The 23770-nt window shown below is 46.9% G+C and overlaps 1 protein-coding gene across 2 annotated transcripts in view; it reads left to right on the top strand.

The window, feature by feature from the left end:
* Nucleotides 1-7850: 7850 nt before the first annotated feature.
* The window catches only part of PBX4 (PBX homeobox 4), a 31106-nt gene continuing 15186 nt past the window's right edge, over nucleotides 7851-23770 (top strand). For both annotated transcript variants that reach the window (XM_077838291.1, XM_077838292.1), the window contains exons 1-2: nucleotides 7851-8095; nucleotides 14887-14960. In XM_077838291.1, the coding sequence (XP_077694417.1) occupies nucleotides 7866-8095; nucleotides 14887-14960 (304 nt within the window). In that variant the 5' untranslated portion in view covers nucleotides 7851-7865. The remainder of the gene's footprint in view (nucleotides 8096-14886; nucleotides 14961-23770) is intronic.

Raw genomic sequence — 23770 nt, 5'->3', positions numbered from 1 at the left:
ACCTGATGATCACTTTAGATAAGCTATTACCAGCAGGACAGTGGGGTGGGAGGAGGCATTGTTTCATGATCTCTGTGTGTATATAATATCTGCTGCAGTTTCCACGGTATGCATCCGATGAAGTGAGCTGTAGCTCACGAAAGCTCATGCTCAAATAAATTGGTTAGTCTCTAAGGTGCCACAAGTACTCCTTTTCTTTTTGCGAATACAGACTAACACGGCTGTTACTCTGAAACCAGATATAAGAATGGTTAACCACAGCAGCAGCATTACTCTGCCTGTCACCGAGCCTGCTCTTGCAAGGTCCAGAGCAGCCTCATCTCAGAGTGACATTAATGAGAATCAAGGATGCTCAGCACCTTATGGATTAATCCATTGATGCTCAGGTACATTGCCAAAAGATGATGGCAACGGGAAGGGCAATTTGCACTGGAGCACTTGAGAGTGGCGGCAGGGACTGGGATGATCCTAGGCCCCTATAGCAGGCAAATGCTGGCTTGCTGCTAGTCCAGTCTGGTTGTGCTGACATGGTTGAATTTCAACAGAGAGAACCAGCGGGACATGGAGAGACACTCTCTGGGGCTATTTGGAGTGTGACCAGAGTGTGGAAGGGTGATGCCCCTTTCCCAGGAGGGGGAATGGAATGTGGTACCAGGAGGTTCTGTGGCACTTAGGGAAGTTTGAATGGTGGCAGGTGGGCAGTTTGGGCGTGGTTGGTTGGGGGCAGTTTAAAATGGAGCAGCTGGGAAGTGATCGGTGAGCCTGGCCATTGGCAGTTGGAATTGGGGCAGTTACTTGGGAGGTGACAGTTGGAGGCATTTGATTTTTTAGAAAGTGTAGGGGACAATTTCCTGGTGTAAATGCTGGAGGAACCAACTAGGGGCAGAGCTCTTCTTGACCTGCTGCTCACAAACTGGGAAGAATTAGTAGGGGAAGCTAAAGTGGATGGGAATCTGGGAGGCAGTGACCATGAGATGGTCGAGTTCAGGATCCTGACACAGGGAAGAAAGGAGAGCAGCAGAATATGGACCCTGGACTTCAGAAAAGCAGACTTTGACAACCTCAGGGAACTGATGGGCAGGATCCCCTGGGAGAATAACATGAGGGGGAAGGGAGTCCAGGAGAGCTGGCTGTATTTTAAAGAATCCTTATTGAGGTTACAGGGACAAACCATCAGGATGTGTAGAAAGGGGAGGGATAGCTTAGTGGTTTGAGCATTGGCCTGCTAAACCCAGTGTTCTGAGTTCAATCCTTGAGGGGGGATCTGGGGCAAACATTGGGGACTGGTCCTGCTTTGAGCAGGGGGTTGGACTAGATGACCTCCTGAGGTCCCTTCCAACTCTGATATTCTATGAAAGAATAGTAAATATGGCAGGCGACCAGCTTGGCTTAACAGTGAAATCCTTGCTGATCTTAAACACAAAAAAGAAGCTTACAGGAAGTGGCAGACTGGACAAATGAGCAGGGAAGAGTATAAAAATATTGCTTGGGCATGCAGGAGTGAAATCAGGAAGGCCAAGTCACACCTGGAGTTGCAGCTAGCTAGAGATGTTAAGAGTAACAAGAAGAGTTTCTTCAGGTATGTTAGCAACAAGAAGAAAGTCAACGAAAGTATGGGCCCCTTACTGAATGAGGGAGGCAACCTAGTGACAGAGGATGTGGAAAAAGCTAATGTACTCAATGCTTTTTTTGCCTCTGTCTTCACAAACAAGGTCAGCTCCCAGACTACTGCACTGGGCAGCACAGCCTGGGGAGGAGGTGACCAGCCCTCTGTGAAGAAAGAAGTGGTTTGGAACTATTTAGAAAAGCTGGACGAGCACAAGTCCATGGGGCCGGATGTGCTGCAGCCGAGAGTGCTAAAGGAGTTGGTGGATGTGAATGCAGAGCCATTGGCCATTATCTTTGAAAACTCATGGCGATCGGGGGAGGTCCTGGACAACTGGAAAAAGGCTAATGTAGTGCCCATCTTTAAAAAAGGGAAGCAGGAGGATCCTGGGAACTACAGGCCAGTCAGCCTCACCTCAGTTCCTGGAAAAATCATGGAGCAGGTCCTCAAGGAATCAATTCTGAAGCGCTTAGAGGAGAGGAAAGTGATCAGGAACAGTCAGCATGGATTCACCAAGGGCAAGTCATGCCTAACTAATCTAACTGCCTTCTGTGACGAGATAACTGGCTCTGTGTATGAGAGGAAAGCAGTGGACGTGTTGTTCCTTGACTTTAGCAAAGCTTTTGACACGGTCTCCCACAGTATTCTTGCCAGCAAGTTAAAGAAGTATGGGCTGGATGAATGGACGATAAGGTGGATAGAAAGCTGGCTAGATTGTCGGGCTCAACGGGTAGTGATCAATGGCTCCATGTCTAGTTGGCAGCCGGTATCAAGTGGAGTGCCCTAAGGGTCGGTCCTCGGGCCGGTTTTCTTCAATATCCTCATTAATGATCTGGAGGATGGTGTGGATTGCACTCTCAGCAAGTTTGCAGATGACACTAAACTTGGAGGAGAGGTAGATACGTTGGAGGGTAGGGATAGGATACAGAGGGCCCTAGACAAATTAGAGGATTGGGCCAAAAGAAATCTGATGAGGTTCAACAAGGACAAGTGCAGAGTCCTGCACTTAGGACGGAAGAATCCCATGCACTGCTACAGACCAGGGACCGAATGGCTCGGCAACAGTTCTGCAGAAAAGGACCTAGGGGTTACAGTGGACGAGAAGCCGGATATGAGTCAACAGTGCGCCGTTGTTGCCAAGGCGACCAATGGCATTTTGGGCTGTATAAGTAGGGGCATTGCCAGCAGACCGAGGGACGTGATCGTTCCCCTCTATTCGACATTGGTGAGGCCTCATCTGGAGTACTGTGTCCAGTTTTGGGCCCCACACTACAAGAAGGATGTGGAAAAATTGGAAAGCGTCCAGCGGAGGGCAACAAAAATGATTAGGGGACTGGAACACATGACTTATGAGGAGAGGCTGAGGGAACTGGGATTGCTTAGTCTGCAGAAGAGAAGAATAAGGGGGGATTTGGTAGCTGCTTTCAACTATCTGAAAGGGGGTTCCAAAGAGAATGGATCTAGACTGTTCTCAGTGGTAGCAGATGACAGACAAGGAGTAATGGTCTCAAGTTGCAGCGGGGGAGGTTTAGGTTGGATATTAGGAAAAACTTTTTCACTAGGAGGGTGGTGAAACACTGGAATGCGTTACCCTAGGGAGGTGGTGGAATCTCCTTCCTTAGAAGTTTTTAAGGTCAGGCTTGACAAAGCCCTGGCTGGGATGATTTAGTTGGGGATTGGTCCTGCTTTGAGCAGGGGGTTGGACTAGATGACTTCCTGAGGTCCCTTCCAACCCTGATATTCTATGATTCTGCGATTCTATGATTGGGGGCAGTTGGGGAATGGCCAGTGGGAGCAGTGGGAAGGTGACAGGTGCGGGCAGTTTGGGGGCAGTTGGGAGGTGACAGATGGAGAATGGCCATTGTAGGCAGTGGGAAGGGGGCTGTGTGGGGCCATTGGGAGCAGTCGGGAGGTGGCAGTTGGGAGAATGGCCATTAGGGGAGGCGGGAGGGGCAGTTTGGAGGTAGCAGTTGGAGAATGGCTGTTGGGGGCAATCACGAGGGGGCAGCGAGGGGTCGTTGGAGGCAGTCGGGAGGTGATGGTTGGAGAATGGCCATTGGGGGCAGTGGGAAGGGGGCGGTTGGAGAATGGCCATTGGGGGCAGTCAGGAGGTGACAATTGGAGAATGGCCATTGGGGGCAGTTTGAAGGGGGCGGTAGGGAGCAGTTGGAAAATGGCCGTTGGGGTTAGTCAGGAGGTGGCCGTTGGGGGCAGTGGGAAGGGGGCTGTGAGGGGCTGCTGGGGGCAGGCAGGAGGGGAAAGTTGGCCGTTGGGGGCGGTAGGGGGCTGTTGGAGAACGGCCAGTGGGGGCAGTTTGAAGGGGGCTGTGAGGGGCCCGTGGGGGCAGGCGGAAGGGGACAGTTGGCCGTTGAGGGCAGTGGGAAGGGGGCGGTTTGAAGGGGGCTGTTGGAGAATGGCTGTTGGTGGTTTGAAGGGGGCTGTGAGGGGCCGGTGGGGGCAGACGGGAGGGGACAGTTGGCCGTTGGGGGCAGTTGGAGAACGGCCGTTGGGGGCGGTTTGAAGGGGGCTGTGAGGGGCCGTTGGGGGCGGTTTGAAAGGGGCCATTGGAGAACGGCCGTTGGGGGCGGTTTGAAGGGGGCTGTGGGGGCAGGCGGGAGGGGACAGTTGGCCGTTGGGGGCAGTTGGAGAATGGCTGGTGGGGGTGGTTTGAAGGGGGCCGTGAGGGGCCGGTGGGGGCAGTGGTCAGGGGGCGGTTTGAAGGGGGCCGTTGGAGAACGGCCACTGGGGGCGGTTTGAAGGGGCTGTGAGGGGCTGGTGGGGGCAGGCGGGAGGGGACAGTTGGCCGTTGGGGGCAGTGGGAAGGGGGCGGTTTGAAGGGGGCTGTTGGAGAATGGCTGTTGGTGGTTTGAAGGGGGCTGTGAGGGGCCGGTGGGGGCAGACGGGAGGGGACAGTTGGCCGTTGGGGGCAGTTGGAGAACGGCCGTTGGGGGCGGTTTGAAGGGGGCTGTGAGGGGCCGTTGGGGGCGGTTTGAAAGGGGCCATTGGAGAACGGCCGTTGGGGGCGGTTTGAAGGGGGCTGTGGGGACAGGCGGGAGGGGACAGTTGGCCGTTGGGGGCAGTTGGAGAACGGCTGGTGGGGGTGGTTTGAAGGGGGCTGTGAGGGGCCGTTGGGGGCGGTTTGAAAGGGGCCATTGGAGAACGGCCGTTGGGGGCGGTTTGAAGGGGGCTGTGGGGGCAGGCGGGAGGGGACAGTTGGCCGTTGGGGGCAGTTGGAGAATGGCTGGTGGGGGTGGTTTGAAGGGGGCCGTGAGGGGCCGGTGGGGGCAGTGGTCAGGGGGCGGTTTGAAGGGGGCCGTTGGAGAACGGCCACTGGGGGCGGTTTGAAGGGGCTGTGAGGGGCTGGTGGGGGCAGGCGGGAGGGGACAGTTGGCCGTTGGGGGCAGTGGGAAGGGGGCGGTTTGAAGGGGGCCGTTGGAGAACGGCCGTTGGGGGCGGTTTGAAGGGGGCTGTGAGGGGCCGGTGGGGGCAGGCGGGAGGGAACAGTTGGCCGTTGGGGGCGGTTTGAAGGGGGGCTGTGAGGGGCCGTTGGGAGCAGTGGGAAGAGGGCGGTTTGAAGGGGGCCGTTGGAGAATGGCCGTTGGGGTGGTTTGAAGGGGGCTGTGAGGGGCCAGTGGGGGCAGGCGGGAGGGGACAGTTGGCCGTTGGGGGCGGTTTGAAGGGGGCCGTTGGAGAACGGCCGTTGGGGGTGGTTTGAAGGGGGGCTGTGAGGGGCCGTTGGGGGCAGTGGGAAGGGGGGCTGTGAGGGGCCGTTGAGGGCGGTTTGAAGGGGGCTGTTGGAAAACGGCCGTTGGGGGCGGTTTGAAGGGGGCTGTGAGGAGCCGTTGGGGGCAGGCAGGAGGGGACAGTTGGCCGTTGGGGGCAGTTGGAGAACGGCCGTTGGGGGCAGTATGAAGGGGGCTGTGAGGGGCCGCTGGGGCAGGCGGGAGGGGACAGTTGGCCGTTGGGGGCAGTTGGAGAACGGCCGTTGGGGGCGGTTTGAAGGGGGCTGTGAGGGGCCGTTGGGGGCAGTGGGGAGGGGGCGGTTTGAAGGGGGCCGTTGGAGAATGGCCGTTGGGGGTGGTTTGAAGGGGGCTGTGAGGGGCCGGTGGGGGCAGGCAGGAGGGGACAGTTGGCCGTTGGGGGCAGTTGGAGAACGGCCGTTGGGGGCAGTATGAAGGGGGCCGTTGGAGAACGGCCGTTGGGGGCAGTTTGAAGGGGGCTGTGAGGGGCCGTTGGGGGCAGTGGGGAGGGGGCGGTTTGAAGGGGGCCGTTGGAGAACGGCCGTTGGGGGCGGTTTGAAGGGGGCTGTGAGGGGCCGGTGGGGGCAGACGGGAGGGGACAGTTGGCCGTTGGGGGCAGTTGGAGAACGGCCGGTGGGGGTGGTTTGAAGGGGGCTGTGAGGGGCCGGTGGGGGCAGACGGGAGGGGACAGTTGGCCGTTGGGGGCAGTTGGAGAACGGCCGGTGGGGGCGGTTTGAAGGGGGCTGTGAGGGGCCGTTGGGGGCAGACGGGAGGGGACAGTTGGCCGTTGGGGGCAGTTGGAGAACGGCCGGTGGGGGTGGTTTGAAGGGGGCTGTGAGGGGCCAGTGGGGGCAGGCGGGAGGGGACAGTTGGCCGTTGGGGGCGGTTTGAAGGGGGCCGTTGGAGAACGGCCGTTGGGGGTGGTTTGAAGGGGGCTGTGAGGGGCCGGTGGGGGCAGACGGGAGGGGACAGTTGGCCGTTGGGGGCAGTTGGAGAACGGCCGGTGGGGGTGGTTTGAAGGGGGCTGTGAGGGGCCAGTGGGGGCAGGCGGGAGGGGACAGTTGGCCGTTGGGGGCGGTTTGAAGGGGGCCGTTGGAGAACGGCCGTTGGGGGTGGTTTGAAGGGGGGCTGTGAGGGGCCGTTGGGGGCAGTGGGAAGGGGGGCTGTGAGGGGCCGTTGGGGGCGGTTTGAAGGGGGCTGTTGGAAAACGGCCGTTGGGGGCGGTTTGAAGGGGGCTGTGAGGAGCCGTTGGGGGCAGGCAGGAGGGGACAGTTGGCCGTTGGGGGCAGTTGGAGAACGGCCGTTGGGGGCAGTATGAAGGGGGCTGTGAGGGGCCGCTGGGGCAGGCGGGAGGGGACAGTTGGCCGTTGGGGGCAGTTGGAGAACGGCCGGTGGGGGCGGTTTGAAGGGGGCTGTGAGGGGCCGTTGGGGGCAGTGGGGAGGGGGCGGTTTGAAGGGGGCCGTTGGAGAATGGCCGTTGGGGGTGGTTTGAAGGGGGCTGTGAGGGGCCGGTGGGGGCAGGCAGGAGGGGACAGTTGGCCGTTGGGGGCAGTTGGAGAACGGCCGTTGGGGGCAGTATGAAGGGGGCCGTTGGAGAACGGCCGTTGGGGGCAGTTTGAAGGGGGCTGTGAGGGGCCGTTGGGGGCAGTGGGGAGGGGGCGGTTTGAAGGGGGCCGTTGGAGAACGGCCGTTGGGGGCGGTTTGAAGGGGGCTGTGAGGGGCCGGTGGGGGCAGACGGGAGGGGACAGTTGGCCGTTGGGGGCAGTTGGAGAACGGCCGGTGGGGGTGGTTTGAAGGGGGCTGTGAGGGGCCGGTGGGGGCAGACGGGAGGGGACAGTTGGCCGTTGGGGGCAGTTGGAGAACGGCCGGTGGGGGTGGTTTGAAGGGGGCTGTGAGGGGCCGTTGGGGGCAGACGGGAGGGGACAGTTGGCCGTTGGGGGCGGTTTGAAGGGGGCTGTGAGGGGCCGTTGGAGAACGGCCGTTGGGGGCGGTTTGAAGGGGGCTGTGAGGGGCCGTTGGAGAACGGCCGTTGGGGGCGGTTTGAAGGGGGCTGTGAGGGGCCGTTGGAGAACGGCCGTTGGGGGCAGTATGAAGGGGGCTGTGAGGGGCCGTTGGGGGCAGGCGGGAGGGGACAGTTGGCCGGTGGGGGCAGTGGGAGAACGGCCCCTGGGGGCAGCCCGCTGGCTCGCTTTGCCCTGGGGCGGCCGGCCGGGGCCGCCTGCTCACGGGCAGGAGCTCGGCGCCCCGCCTCTCCCCACGCCGGGGGCAGAGTGCAGAGGAAGGGGACGGGCAGGGCTCGTTCGGAGGCCGGGGCGGGGTCTCGCGGCGCCGACACGCCAGGAAGGGGCGGAGTCCCGTCACGCCGGAGGGGGCGGGGTCACGCTGGAGCGGGCGGGGCCCGCACGGCGCTGGGCTGGGGCCTGTTGTGTGTGAGGAGCTTGGGCCGTACCGAGAGCCCGTTAGTGGCTGCTCCGGCTCCCCCCCACCCCCGACCCAGCCCCTCCACCTCTCCCCCCACCATGGAGGACCCGTCCCGGCTGCTGGCGGCGGCGCACGGTGCGGGGGTCTCCCACCCCGGGGGGATCCCGCCGCCTCCCTCCGCTGGAGACCCGGCCGCCGCCGCCCCCCCGCCGCCCCCCCCGCATCGGCTCCAGCCGGGGCCGCCGCCCCCCGGGCACCAGGATACTGGGGACATCCTGCAGCAGATCATGGCCATCACCGACCAGAGCCTGGACGAGGCGCAAGCCAGGTACCGCAGGGGACGGGGTGTGCGGCCCTTCGGGTCCGAGCCGCGCCTGCGGGGAGGCTCCCTAGGTGGGCGGCGGGGCGGGGGGTGTCTGGGCGCGGGCCTGGAGCGGGGCTCTGAGCACCGAGGGTCTGAGTAGGGGACCTGGAGGCTGGCCGCCGTCTCTGAGCTCGAGGCTCCGGGGACTGAAGGGTCTCGAGTCCAGGGGTTTGTAGGCATCAGGGCCTGGGCTGCGTAGGGCAGAGTCTCTGGGGGCTGGGTACCAGGATATGGCTAGAGAGGCTCCGAATCCTAGAATCTTGGGGAGCCAGAGTCTGGTTCCAGGGGGTGGCAGTGTGTGGCACTGAAGTGTGGGGTGGGGTAGTGCCTGGCATCTGCTGCTGGCGTGCTGAGAGCGCCAGGTGCTCAGGCTCCTGGGTACTAACTTCCTTGCCTGTTTCCATCGCCCGTGTTGCTTGTGAACCTGTGTGCTGGGCAAGGCGTGAGGCAGCCTGATTTAGTTTCACAGAGGAACTTTGCTTAAAACGGTAGAGTGAGTTATAGTGTTAGGAGCAAATCCTCAGTATGGGGTTACAGTTTAAGGGACTTTAGTGCTGACAGTCCTGGAGACTGAAGTTCCCTATGTATCTGCAGGGCAGGTACAGTTCAGGCAGCAATAAAGCAAACTTTCCTCAGGCACTGTTTATCTAGCAAAAAGAACAGGAGGACTTGTGGCACCTTAGAGACTAACCAATTTATTTGAGCATAAGCTTTCACTGAGTGCATCCGATGAAGTGAGCTGTAGCTCACGAAAGCTTATGCTCAAATAAATTGGTTAGTCTCTAAGGTGCCACAAGTCCTCCTTTTCTTTTTGCATATACTGACTCAGGGCTGCTACTCTGAAACCTGTATATCTAGTGTGTCTCAGCCCTGTCCTGGAGAGACCCCCCACCTCATGGATGATGCAGGCCATTTTTTATTGGCCCCTCATTCTTTGGCTGCTGCTGAGACTGCTTTTGGGGTAGGGGAAGTTCAATGGTGGTGATTTTTATGATATAGACACTTATCTGCTAGGAATAGAGCTGAGACCCATGAGTTTTTCCACACAGGTTACTTAATGAAGTCACCTAATGGGAATGTCTTTGACTCACTAGCTGTAGTGGCACTAGTGACCTAGAGATGGAAAGTTCTACATTCTTTTACTGATTTCCTGAGCCACCACACTTCTTTTTTCAGTTCTCCTTAGAGGATTTGAGGCTGTGGATCTAATTTTTGAATTTATCACTTGCTAGTTCTGCTCAGGGGAAGTTTTTAAATAGACTTTCTTGTTCCCATGCCAGTAAGAATAAGAGTGTGGAGACTTTCAGTTTGCAAGATGAACAGTTAATTTCTATATTTGCTGAGAGGTTCTTGTACCTTTGTCCTGTTGATAAGACTGTGTAGCACTTGCATATAGTGCTGTAGAGGTGAGTTGAATTCTTAGAATTATTTTTTACAAGCTAGCCTGTCTTAATAACGAATTGTCCTTTCTCTACTGCAGATAGGGGTTCAAATCATAGCTCCAGTCACAAATGAAAATTATTTTTTCTGTCAGTTGCACTACTACTGTTTAATTTGGCCTAGGAATAGAATAAATGCAAAGTTGTGATTGCAGCACAGGATTAAAGTGCCCTGGCAGAGAGAGGGGGGTGTGTGTGTGGTAGGGAGAGGGGCATGTGCACACAGGAACTGAATGGCAGATGTATTGCATTTCAGGTCTAAGGTGCTTTGACAGAGCTATGTGTGAGCAGTTTTCACAGCACCTGCCTGCGCTATGTCTCACTTGGGTGAGAACTAACTGTACTTGTGTTTTAAAGAGAGAAGCCTACCTGAGGAGTAGTACATTGTCTTCTGTGCATATTGTGAATAACATAACCTGATGTAAAAAATCAGCATAATTCAATACCTTGTAGTTTATTTTCTCTGCCTTAGAGGTGTCTGTATCCCTGACTGGCTCTCTGTAATTATATGTTTTGCTTACTTGGCATGTACCAGTTGTAAAAAGTACGTAGACTAGAGGAAGCAGTTTGGAAAGGGAAGGATTGTAAAACAGATCTCGCTTATAAAACTAGCAAACGAATACTCATGCATCAGATTCCAGACATTAATTTGTGACTTTGGTTAGGAGTCTGGCTGACTTTCCATTATAAATTACCTAAACCAAGGTTTATTTACTCTGAGAAGTTTCTTTGGCCTGACATTTAAGCCTTTTCTGTGCTGGTGTCAGCTGCTAAACTGGTGCTGAAAATGGTTTAACTTGCAAATGTAGACAATGGCAAGTCATGGTCTGTACTGTTTCAGAAACTGTAGAGCAAGGTTTTAGTTACAGTTTTGGAAACCATGCTGCAAATGATTTATCCAAGTACACAGAACTACTGAAAATAAACCCCAGGCCCATAAACATGTTTGGTATGATCTGAAGATAAGTACTAACCATATAGTTATTGATTTTAAAAAGAAGAACAATGGTGGGGCTTCCTAGGAGAGAGTTTGTGGTAAAATTAGTTTTCTAGACTGTATTTACTGAGGAAAGATATTCTACATTATAGTTTTTTCAAACAATATTCTGGACTAGTTTGAGTCAGAGGGACTCTTCAGAGATGCTCTTCTGTGTTCCTCTTATGCCTGTTGAAATGAAGAGGGGGGAAAAAAATACTGAAGGGGATGCTGCTGCTATTTCAAGCTCCTTACATATATTCCATTACTGGTAGTGGTATGAGGCTTCCCCTAATATGCTCTCTCTTCTTACCAGTCACTGCAACACAAAATTTAAAGCTGTCTATAGTTGCTTCATAGTAAGTGCATGCACAGATTAATGTGTATGTCACACACAACACTGCAGTTCTGTTTGATTTTCAAAACTCCTGTACAAGAGAGCTGATAAAGTTGAGTGCTTAGGAAGTTTCCTTGTTTATTGTTTACAGGAAAAAAAAAAAAAATTTAATTATGGGATCCTAGTGCTTTTTGTGTAGGCTAAATTGCTTTAGCTATTTTCAGTGTTTTTAGAAAACTGAAACCTTTAGAAAAAATTTTAGGCACAAAGTTTTTTGAAGGCTCAAACTTTGTAAAAAGTGCCCTTGCATATGAGGTGATTGTGCATGCACAATACAGGTTCTTGCATTATAGACAATAATGGGTCCATCCATTTAGTCTACTTGCAAACGGAGAATCTTGGTAAGAAGGCCTGTATGTCATTGTAAAGAAAGCAAAGCAACCCTTCTCAAATCCAGTGTAACTAGTCTCACAGATGCTTCAGGGATGTTAGGCAGAGTGTCCTGGAATACCTACCTATCTGCAAGATGTCTTGGCCATGATTTAGCTCCAGATGTTTTATTTGCTAGACTTCAATTTTATTCCGTATTAAAAAATCTGCATATTGAACTGTACTGGGTTTCAAAATAGCTTCACTGGGGCCTCTTGAGTTTCAGAACTTTCATTGTTTATATTGTAAATTTTAGACTGCAAGCTAAAAACTGAAGAGATGAAGTTTTATTTAAAATTCATCTGCCAAAAATTACATTACGTAACCTGCTTAATATCAATGTTAATCAACTTTATCATTCTACAAAAGAATAAATATTGGCCATATTAGCTATGTAATGACTTCTGGACAGCCTGTTTCTGAGAACTTATAACACATGTAGCTTATGTAGTTTGTAAATCAGCTTTTTTAGCCCTATTTTTATGGGAGCAGAGTTTTAAGGCCTAGAATTGGTGGTATGTCATCAAGCAAGGACAATAGAATCCACTTGGCTTTCTTTTCAGCTGCCTTTGTTCTCAGGCTGCTTGTCTGTGGGTAGATATTGATCTGCTTAGATATCTTATAATGTGCATTATGCTTTTCTTGGTTCCGTGTATTGAAGTAACCTGGTCAGTGGACTTCAACTTGTGATATTTTGCTTAATTCTTGTATTGTATTTGAATATTTATTGCAGGCTTGCAGCTACCTGTTGTAAATGTTGTTGGTGAGGGATTGTAAGGAAATTGAGTAAACTTTTAAGACCTTACCCACAGCTGGAGTACTGCTATGTTAGGAATATCAGGATGAGCTGTATTTAATGAAGAAAACTTCTGAAAAAGGGGTTACTCCCAGCTCTGAATGTACTTTAATTAAATAATAATTTAAAAATTACAAAAGGGGTCATCATCACAGAAAGTGGTGGTGGAGGGAATTTTTAAAGGCACAAATGGCAGGTACCTAACTCCCAACTTCCAGTGGAAGACAGGTGCCTTATTGACATTTGTGCCTTTAAAAATCTCCCCCAGAGAAATGTAAATTTTTTTTTTAGTATCCTGTTCCCCAGTAGTTCCAGAGAGATGTTCTAACAAACTTTGTGAGGATGGTTCACAGTGTGTCTGGAAGCTAAAATGTAATTGCAGCTACATGTATGGCTATAACTGAGAATATGGCATGACATTTCAGGTGAGATACAGCAGAACAGATGCCATTGCTATCTCTTCAGTGAAGTACTATGGTATGTGACAGGTTTCAGAGTAGCAGCTGTGTTAGTCTGTATTCGCAAAAAGAAAAGGAGTACTTGTGGCACCTTAGAGACTAACCAATTTATTTGAGCATAAGCTTTCGTGAGCTACAGCTCGCTTCATCGGATGCATTCAGTGGAAAATACAGTGGGGAGATTTATATACATAGACAACATGAAACAATGGGTGTTACCATACACACTGTAAAGAGAGTGATCACTTAAGGTGAGCTATTACCAGCGGGGAGTGGGGGGGAACGGGACCTTTTTTAGTGCCACAAGTACTCCTTTTCTTTTTGCAAATACAGACTAACACGGCTGCTACTCTGAAACCTTCTGTAGTGATAATCAAGGTGGGCCATTTCCAGCAGTTGACAAGAACGTCTGAGGAATGGGGGGGGGGTGGGGGGAAACATGGGGAAATAGTTTTACTTTGTGTAATGACCCATCCACTCCCAGTCTTTATTCAAGCCTAAGTTAATTGTATCCAGTTTGCAAATTAATTCCAATTCAGCAGTCTCTTGTTGGAGTCTGTTTTTGAAGTTTTTTTGTTGAAGAATTGCAACTTTTAGGTCTGTAATCGAGTGACCAAAGAGATTGAAGTGTTCTCCGACTGGTTTTTGAATGTCATAATTCTTGGTACTTGAGATTTTCAAGTAGCTTGAGTATTCAACTGTGTATGAAGATCCCACAGCAAATGTCTGGGGGTGGGGTATGAAGGTACCAGACCCAACAAGAACACTTATTTATAAGGCTTCTGAATGAGACTGAAATAAAATTTAATGCCTTCTGTGACTAGAGGAGAGACCAACTGAGATGGTGATGGAAAGAGCTTTACCATTGATAGGGAGAGAAGCAGACATTACTTGCCATAGATGAAAAAAGGGCAAAGGAATTAATTTCAGCATTCTTGTATATTTTGGTATTATGAAAACTGTATTTTTGCTGATGCAGAGTATATCTCATCAAGGTGTTTGAGAACTCCTTTTGTAGTTTCTCAAACTTCTTAGGATATACAGGGGTACAAAGATTTCAGAGTAACAGCCGTGTTAGTCTGTATTTGCAAAAAGAAAAGGAGTACTTGTGGCACCTTAGAGACTAACAAATTTATTTGAGCATAAGCTTTCGTGAGCTACGCTCAAATTTGTTAGTCTCTAAGGTGCCACAAGTACTCCTTTTCTTTTTGTGAATACAGACTAACACGGCTGCTACTCTGAAACCTATACTTATTAACCTTTTCCCCCTTCCCATACTTTCTGTTTGGATAAACAAGGACAAAAAATGAGGTGGCATCAGTTTCAAACACTGGAAGCATAATGTGGCTTCTATCAAAGTAGAATGTACTTTAGGTTGTTTGGAAAAGTAGATGAACATTCTAGTGGGGCTTGAGTGCCCCTCCAGCTACAGCTGTGTCAGAATATCTATTGTAAAACCCTTTCTTTGATAGAATTACATGGGTGCATCAAGGTCAGGTATAGCTCATAATATGCAAATACTGCTTTTAATATATTCACCACAAACATAACCGCTCCAAAGAAGCAGTTAATGTCTGCTATGATTTCATACTAAGGATGCAGTCAGACACATTCTGCATGATATTCCACATTGTGAATTTATAAGTAGTTACATATGATGTGGCTTCTGGCACTAGGTCCTCCTGCTTGCACAGAGGTGTCCCCGTAACAGACAACCAGCCTGCTCTTGGTACCATTAAGGTCTACTCCTTCTTAAAAAGTATCTCTACCTTTCATCCCTCTTGCACTGAGATCCCAACAATCCTCAGGGTGCAATTTCTTCCATTTCTGTTCTAGGGGAAGGACAGTCTCCTTTTGTTTGTAGACTTATACTTGTTTTGAGTTTGATTAAACTGAAAGAAACAATATTTGATTTGATCAATGGTAATTGACTTCTGTTTTGTTTTTTAATGTTCAGAATCTGTATAATGTAAAAATGCGGATCTCTCTCATTTTGGATGGACTGCTTTGTTAGAGCAATTGGAAGAATACTAATTCAGAAAGCAGCCATTTGTTGACTACATCATATAAAATATACTTTCCGTAGAGTTTAACTTCTGTTTTGCTTCTGCCAACTACAAGCAATTGAGTATTTCAATTATTCTGGTAGAGAGTTTCTCTTGATGACCTTGAGTGAACTGTGTGACTAGAACTTCTAAATGTACATTAATCTTATTTGCTCATTTTTACAAATACATGGAATCATTTTTTTATAAACCTTGACAGTCCTGCCTCTTTCCCCTTCCACTTGGCATTCATCCTTTCTTTCTCTCCTTTTCAGAAAACATGCCTTGAATTGCCACAGAATGAAACCAGCTCTCTTCAGTGTGCTGTGTGAGATCAAGGAAAAAACAGGTGTGTTGTTGGAATTTTTGAATGATTTTTAGAAAGTTGGGTATCGGGCATGAACATCTCCTGGGTCAAGTGCAATTGAGATATGTCTTTACCGAGTGAATGATTTTTACAGCTTAAGGCTTTAAGGGTGATTTCCTGGCCTAATGTTCTTCTCTGTTGGTTGGAGATTATTTATTTGTAGCTTGCTTCCTACACTGTAGGCCGTGCCCTGATTTGAAGGAAATATTACTGCTCACTGCTTTTGATTTGAAAAACAAAATAAAATGTAAGCATTACAGTTATAATCTCTGAGGAGACGTGTGTAGGCATTCTGTTAAAGACATTCTCTGTATCTGGTTGTCATCCCTTTGTGTCTCTGTCATGCCATTTCTTGAAAGAAAATGGTCCCAAAACTGTGGCGGGACTAGGAGATTAACACTGGAAAATGAACTAGACCTCAGAAAAGAGAAGCTGTGAGGAGAAGCAGAAGATAGATGGGGAAAGAAGACAAAAGCTGCAGGAAACTGAGTTGACAGGTGGATTATGTGACTTATTTTCTTTGTGAGGAGGAACGGGGTTGTTAGGAGCGAGTAGATTTTGATTTTGGCCACCCAGTGTATCAATTGTTCATCTATAAACTCCTGGGCAATGATGTCAGGATGTTTTATTGTGCTTTGTTGTGTAAACTTTTGAGCTTACTTAATTTGGATGCTATATTAAAGGATAGTTGCTTGTAGAACCTGTTTAATTGTAGAAAATGTGTTCTTTATTATATAGGTTGCTTAACATTAATATCCTAATACTGCCCTTGGTACTGAACCTGTACTAAAAAAATAACTTGTAATTTTCTTGTATGTCACTTTTGTACCATATTTCCAAACTAAAGGCCATCTAGTTATATCTTCAATGATGATCTTGGCATCAAAGGCAGTATGTGATACTAAATGAAATGCAACACACTCACACTTTTGTGTAAAGAGAATGTTATAATTGACGTATTTTGAGTTCTCATAGCAGCAATTTTCTTTTGTTGTAGGAAAATTTTAAAGGAATAGAAATTTGTGAACAGTTATGCTATAGTCTCTTATGTCTGTTTATCCTATGTGTTTTTTTCCTTTGAGCAGGAGCTAATCTTAGAACAGCTAAAAGGAAACTAATCCAAGCACTGGAGCACCCTTCTTATTTGTTTTTCCATGTTGGGATTTGCTTTTTCTGTGTTATGACCTGGAAGTTTAACTTCTATTTGACTTAAACATATTTGTAACAAGAGACTCCAATACCTTGGCTACACTGGATTTGTTTTGGTCTCATAGGTTTTTGAATGTCTGATGGTCTGTCTGTTCCTTATTTAAATTATGGAGAGCAGATGTTATGGCTTCAAGCAAATAAAAGCCTGGACATACTGTAGCATACGGTTTAGGCTTTCTTTGTGACCCAGGCGCACAAGCTTCCTTTCTAGTTCAGAATCAGTTTAAAACATGTTTGGCCCCCCAAACCTCTCTCCCACATTCCCTTTGTTACTGTGCCAGTGTCACTCACAATAGCTCAGGATAAGCCATGTGCCCCTCCATTGAGCAGCCAGCTGGAAAGTGCAGAGAAATTCTGCCCAGAAAGTGCTTTTTAAAAAATACTCGTAAAAGTGACTATTCTTTTTTGCCAGTTAAATTGATTTATCCAAATTATAGCCTTCTCTCAAACTGTTTGAATTCTGAATTGTATGAGTTATATTTTTCTTTTTAGATTAAATAGTTCAGTCACTGTAGTTTGTAGAGTGACATTTTTATTTGTACATTTCACCAGGAAAAATATACTGAAATAGATTTCACTTTCAAGTATGTCCTAGATACACACAGTCCACATGCATTTATTGAAGGCACATCTAACCCAAGCAACGTTTTGGGGGGCAGACAGTGCTCTGTCAAGGAGGACAACAGCACATTGCTCCACTGAAGTCCATACTAACCTCATTCACAATAACATCCACTTAATTCTTTTGAGAACTGGCAAAAGTACTGTTCTGTCTTAAAATATTTTAAAAACCTGTTGTTAATAAATCTGTCTAGCAGACTCTTTTCTTGGTGTTCAGCTGCCATGGACATCAGATGCTTGACTCCAGAAAGCTATGCTTATCCAAATATAAAAGCTGTTTATAGCTTTAATATCCAGGTGTGTACATCGATGGAAATAAAAGCAAATATTATCCTTGAGGATTTTCTTTTCCTGACTGATTGCAGCAAACACCTGAGTTATGATGGCTTTCAAGCTCTTTAGGGCAGGGGCACGGGCACTGTCTCCTTATGTGTTTGTACAGTGCCTAGCAAAATGGGGCTCTCAGCATGACTGCAGTACAAAGAATCAATAAGTATTTTTGTTTAGCAATTTATAACACATACCATTTTTTCCCCCTCCCACTGACTGCAATATATCCTTCCTCTAACATCCCAGCTGTTCAAATAGGTTAATTCAATTTGTACTTTTTCATTCCATTACAGAATTTGGCAAGTGGTGTGGGGCTAAATGGGTGTTTTCCCTTTGTCCCTGGGTTTGTTGACATTCCTACATTGTTGTCTTGTTCCTTAGCACTCAGAACCATGCTGGCCTTTTTCTTCCTTCTGAATTAGTTTTCTTCTCCTCTGTGGTGGAGAATCTACAAGACCTTCAGATATTGACTTTTAAGAAAGCTTTGTCCTGTCAGAACACTTGGGACCAGGAGAGGCAACTTTGTTGTCATTCCCCAGAACTGGGCTCCCCAGGGTGGAGGTGGGGGTTGAGGGCTGTTCTTCACAGAGGGTCATTGGCTGCAGAATTTGCTCCCTCTTGTGGCTAAAGATAGTTTGGATTTGATAGCCTTCAGGGTGCAATGGGAGGCCCATTTGTTAAATGATGCGATTATGAGGGTTTCTCTCTTGGTAGCAGTAAGGGATGGCTTGAAGTGATGTGTGTGGAGATTTTTTTTTTTTTTTAAAAAAAGTTGTATGGCTACCGAATGCCATTGCGATAGGCACCAAGTCTTCAAATAAATAAAATGTGTGCACTTTCTACAAGCAGTTAGTGCTGATTAGTTAGTCCCAGTTCCTGCTGAGAGCCAATTAATTACTCTGCAGTTCTATTTTTAAAAATGACTGTGAAAAAGGAATCTTCTTACTCCATAGATTCCCTCATGTCTCATCAGAATTGTTTATTAAATTCCAGTCAGTCAGCACCTGTACAACCCTCTGACTCCCAGTGCCTTGCGCTTTGTGTAGTCATTTTATACCTATACAAAGTGGGCCATTAAGACCTGCATTTTCAAATCCACCCTATCCCTCTTCTTCTAATGCCTTAAAATTCAAAGAGGTTAACGTTCAAGGTTCTGTTCTTGTGTGCTGTACAGCCAATAGATGTATTTACCTCTAGCTTTTCTGCACTGTTGCCACGTGGAAGAAAATCTGGAGAGGAAAACAAGCCTAAACAAATTGCATATCATTTTTATTTTGGCATCAGTGATCTCATACAGTTCATTACAGAACTGCAGATCTTTAATTAATGATATGTAAATATATTGTAATGATTGCATTTGCATATTGAGTGAGGTTTCAGTACTTTAGGTTGTGATGTATTTTAATTAAGGATTAATTAGAAATGATGGGAATTTCATTGGGCTTAGTATAATTATTTTACATTTTGATGAATATCTAGTGGGTGTTGTGCTGGGGAATGTATAATACCATGTTAGTGTATATGACAGCACCAGTTTAAAAGGCTTTATGATCCTGAAGGGTGTTTGTTAAAAGCATTCATAAAAATGATGGATGGATAGTGAAAGATTTGGGCATACTACTAAGCCCGGACAAGCCTGAGTCATGCTTAAAACATTGAATATGTGATCTTTAACTACATAAGCAGAATGGCAGAACATTTACTTAGAATAGTCTAGTTATCTGCTGGACAGATAGACAAAATGAATAAATTAGTCTTCATTTATATTTTGTATCAAAAACTAAAGTAGAAACCCATGAATTATATTTTTCTTTGTCACTCATCCTCTGGTACTGTACATGGTAATTACCTTTAAGAGTACCGTACAACTTCTAGGAAAAAATCCAACTACTCCCACTTCAGTTCAATAAAGTCTTGAGACACAACCCCATAATAATGTTGGTTGTTGTACATCTTAGGGTTTTAAAATGCAGTACACACTAGGGTAGCTGCAACTTAAAAAATGTGTTTATCTTTTTGTCCAGTTTGATATGTTGATCACTTATTAAGGTATTGATACAGTGATGAACAAATTGATCTAATTAGTATAGTGGTCCAGTGGGCTACCAAAAGGCAAAACATTGCTAACCCACCTCTAAACTGAAGTGACCGAACCAATCCACACAATACCATATGGGGAAAATGATGTGGGATACCCTTGTTAATTTAGAAATTTGTGATCGTATTAGTGATTTTTTTTCTTTCTAATATTTGAGTGAGACTAGCCAATTATGTCTTTACTAGCTTTGGGAGATTGATCAGATTGGGCAAGCTCAAGCTAAACTTTTTGGTTTTCGATTTTTCTCCATCAGAGAAAATAATGAATCATCAATTGTCATTGCTTTTAATTATTGTTTAATGCCAATGAAAAAGCTTTTTTTAGGGGGCTTTAAAGGTTCATTTGTGCTACAAATATCCCTGATTGTGCAGGGGGAGGAGCATATTGTTTAGTGGTTTTTAATGCTTCCGCTTTACTTCTGCCAAGTCCTGAAGGCTAGTGTTGTCTTGAGGAGACCAAGATTGCTATTGGGGTAGGGATGAGATTGGCCTGAATTTTAAAAAAATCAAAAGTAAGAGGAGATTCACCTGTTTCTTAACAGACTCTAAAATCCTAATATTGTTCTTGTGTCTGTCATAGGCTAGAATTTGTTTAAAGAATCCTTAGCTTCTTGTTTTTCTACTGCTCCAAACACTTCCTTTTTTTGATAGGAGACAAACCAGTACTAAATCCAGATGGTGTCAACTGAAATGACTTATAGGCAGCTTGTGTTATCTAAATACCCTTCCACACGCTGGATTTAATACCACCCTATAAAGTGGCTGTGCTGGTTATGGTTTTGTTCATCCAATCATCCTCTTCCATGATTACTGGCTCTAGAGGGTTGTTACATAAATGAATGCAGCTTTTGTTCTCACTGATTTGAACAGGCTGCTACGTGCAGCAAATTCTTGGTTATGAATTCTTCAAATAGATAGTTTTGAATGAATCAGACATTTTTTATTAATACCAAAAATAACTCAAATGTTAAACTAGTTGAAGAGGGATGTTGAAAGTATTAGGCCTAAAAATTGACCACCTATGACAGCTGCTCAGTGAAAGTCTGAGTTTGAGGAGTTTAATTTAATGGCTTTATTTAACCATTTAAAATATCTGATCTTTGGGGCAATTATATGTATAATTTAAGTGAATTTCAATTAAACCAGGAGTTGTTTAAAATATAGGTTGTGTAGTAGGCTTTAAAAAAAAAAAAAAGAGCTCAGTCGTAATGCTTAGGGCTAATCATCTTGACAGAGTTCCATTAAATAAACATTTGACTTACCAGAGTAGAAGTGCAGCCTACAAAATTAATGATTTTTAACTCCTCTCTACTTACTTGTGACTTACTTGAGTCAGCCAACTAAATTCTTCCCTTGAGACTCTACAAGCATTTCATACATGCATTTCAACAGTTGACTTGAGATGAGCCTATGTGTAATTGATAACTAATGTCTAATTACTATAATTAGACAAGTGACAGAAAATTAAGCTGCAGCTGGGAACTTGACTCTAGCACTGAGGCAGATTCTGATATGCAATATATACATATGGAAAAGGGATTGGCAGAATTGCATTCAAATGGCAAGCAAGACCCAAATATATCTGTTCCTCTTAATTGTATTCGTACCTACCAATCAAAATACTTTTATGTGAAATTTAGCCAAGATTAGTTAGCAAATGAACTCTGGCTCACTTGCCCACGTGGTTGCAGTCCCAGTGGCCAACCCGTAGTTCAGAACTATTTGGAAATAGAGAACTGGCATTTAAAAAAAAAACAACAAACTACGATTTTTTTTCCTCTTGTTTCCACGTTACAAAAGTATCTATTCAGTAATGGTGCTGTTAGAGGAACACTTTTGTGTATGATCTGCAATAAAAATATGCTTTCCTTTGTTTTAATTTCTGGTTAAAAAATATGCAACAGTTTCCCTTCCTTATACTCCTTTAGCAGAATTCCCCACTCATGTTTTAATGGAGAGCATCTTTTCAGTTTGCTTTTCATTTTCTTCTTTCTGTGGAACTGGCTTTGTTCCATTTTCTATGACTGAGTGTTGGAACGAGAGGCCAAGGAGGGTGAATTATAGAAGTCAGAAGAACAGACTTACTAGGTTGAAAACCTAGTGAGAGAGTAAAACAAAGTTGAGGACCATGAAACTGCTAGCTATGGGTGGCAAGGCAGTGTTTGCTACATAAATGGTGTTTCACTATGCATATATGTATTTTAAAACCATTTAAAAGTGGAAAAAACTCTTTGCCCATTCTCTGGCGTTAATGCCAGTCTGTTTTGCCCAAGATTTGTGTCTGAAACTCTTCAGTAAATACACTGTTTTAAGACTGAATATGTAGTAGGGGAAGTACTGTATCTAGAAGAAATGGTGTATCCATATCAGTCTGTTACACACACTTTCTTGCAAAAAATATGCAAAAATATAAGATGCAAAAATTAAGAACTGTTTCTCTAGGTGATCTGAAAGGAATTCAGGACTATTTTCTCCTGTTGGAAGATGGATTTTTTTCTTTTCATAGAATCCTAGAAGATTAGGGTTGGAAGAGACCTCAGGAGGTCTAGTCCACCGCCCCTGCTCAAAGCAGGACCAACTCCAACTAAATCATCCCAGCCAGGGCTTTGTCAAGCCAGGCCTTAAAAACCTCTAACGATGGAGATTCCACCACCTCCCTAGGTAACCCATTCCAGCGCTTCACCACTCTTCTAGTGAAATTGTTTTTCCTAATATCCAACCTAGACCTCCTGCTCTGCAACTTGAGACCATTACTCCTTGTTCTGTCTTCTGCCACCACTGAGAACAGCCTAGCTCCAACCTCTTTGGAACCCCCCTTCAGGTAGTTGAAGGCTGCTATCAAATCCCCCCTCACTTTTCTCTTCTGCAGACTAAATAAGGTCAGTTCCCTCAGCCGCTCCTTATAAGTCATGTGCCCCTGGCCCCTAATCATTGCTCTTAATCATTTCATTGCCCTCTGCTGGAGTCTCTCCAATTTGTCCAAATCCTTTCTGTAAGTGGGGGCCCAAAACTGGATGCAATACTCTAGATGTGGCCTCACCAGTGCTGAATAGAGGGGAATAATCACTTCCCTCGATCTGCTGGCAATGTTCTTACTGATGTAGCCCAATATGCCGTTAGTCTTCTTGGCAGCAAGGGCACACTGTTGATTCATATCCAGCTTCTCATCCACTGTAATCCCCAGGTCCTTTTCTGCAGAACTGCCGCTTAGCTGGCCGGTCCCCAGCCTGTAGCAGGACTTTGTCCTTGTTGAACCTCGTCGGATTTCTTTTGGCCCAATCTTCCAATTTGTCTAAGTCACTCTCGACCCTATCCCTACCCTCCAGCTTATCTACCTCTCCCCACATCTTAGTGTCATCCGCGAACTTGCTGAGGGTGCAATCCATCCCATGATCAAGATCATTAATGAAGATGTTGAACAAAACCGACCCCTGGGGTACTCCGCTTGATAGCGGCTGCCAACTAGACATTGAGCTGTTGATCGCTTCCTATTGAGCCTGACGATCTAGCCAGCTTTCTATCCACCATATAGTCCATTCATCCAATCCATACTACTTTAACTTGCTGGCAAGAATACTGTGGGAGATCGTATCAAAAGCTTTCCTAAAGTCAAGGTATATCACGTCCACTGCTTTTCCCCATATCCACAGAGCCAGTTATTTCATCATAGAAGGCAATCAGCTTGGTCAGGCATGACTTGCCCTTGGTGAATCCATATTGACTTTTTTTCTGATCCGCTTCCTCAACCCAAGTGCTTCAAAATGGATTCCTTGAAGACCTGCTCCATGATTTTTCCAGGGACTGAGGTGAGGCTGACCGGTCTGTAGTTCTCCAGATTCTCCTTCTTCCCTTTTTTAAAGGTGGGCACTATATTTGCCTTTTTCCAATCGTCTGGGACCTCTCCCAATTGCCACAAGTTTTCTAAGATAATTGCCAGTGGCTCTGCAATCACATCAGCCAACTCCCTCAGCACCCTTGGATGCGTTGCATTGGGCCCCATGGTCTTGTGCATGTTCAGCTTTTCTGAATAGTCCTTAACCTGTTCTTTCACCAGTGAGGGCTGCTCACCTCCTCCCCATACTGTGCTGCCAAGTGCAGCAGTCTGGGAGCTGACCTTGTCTGAAGACCAAGGCAAAAAAAGCATTGAGTACTTCAGTTTTTTTCCAACTTTTGCTGGAGTTGTGTAACTTTAAAAAAGTTAAGCAACTGAGGTTCAGTTGACAGAACTATTTTTTATTAAAGCCAACACTGTTATGTGGAGCAAGATTTATGGTTTATGGAGCAAGGTCTTAAGGTTTTTATGTTGACACCCTGGTCCTGTGTGCATGCCCTTGCTCTACTTTTTTGCTGGCAAAGGCAGAAAGAATAGGTTCGGGGGGCACACTTAAGAGAACAGTTTGACTACACTGGCAGTTTAAGACGGTATGTTGTCTTTTCGCTGTCTGCATGGTTTATAGTTTCTGTATGGTTTGTAAAATATTGTGTGACTCAGCAAAAGTTAAGTTAATTTTTATTGTAGTATGCGTGTTTTCAGA

Source organism: Eretmochelys imbricata, chromosome 20, assembly GCF_965152235.1.
Source record: "Eretmochelys imbricata isolate rEreImb1 chromosome 20, rEreImb1.hap1, whole genome shotgun sequence".
Classification (NCBI taxonomy): domain Eukaryota; kingdom Metazoa; phylum Chordata; order Testudines; family Cheloniidae; genus Eretmochelys; species Eretmochelys imbricata.
Note: the sequence above shows the minus strand (reverse complement) of the source record. Positions and strands in the feature narration are given on the sequence as shown.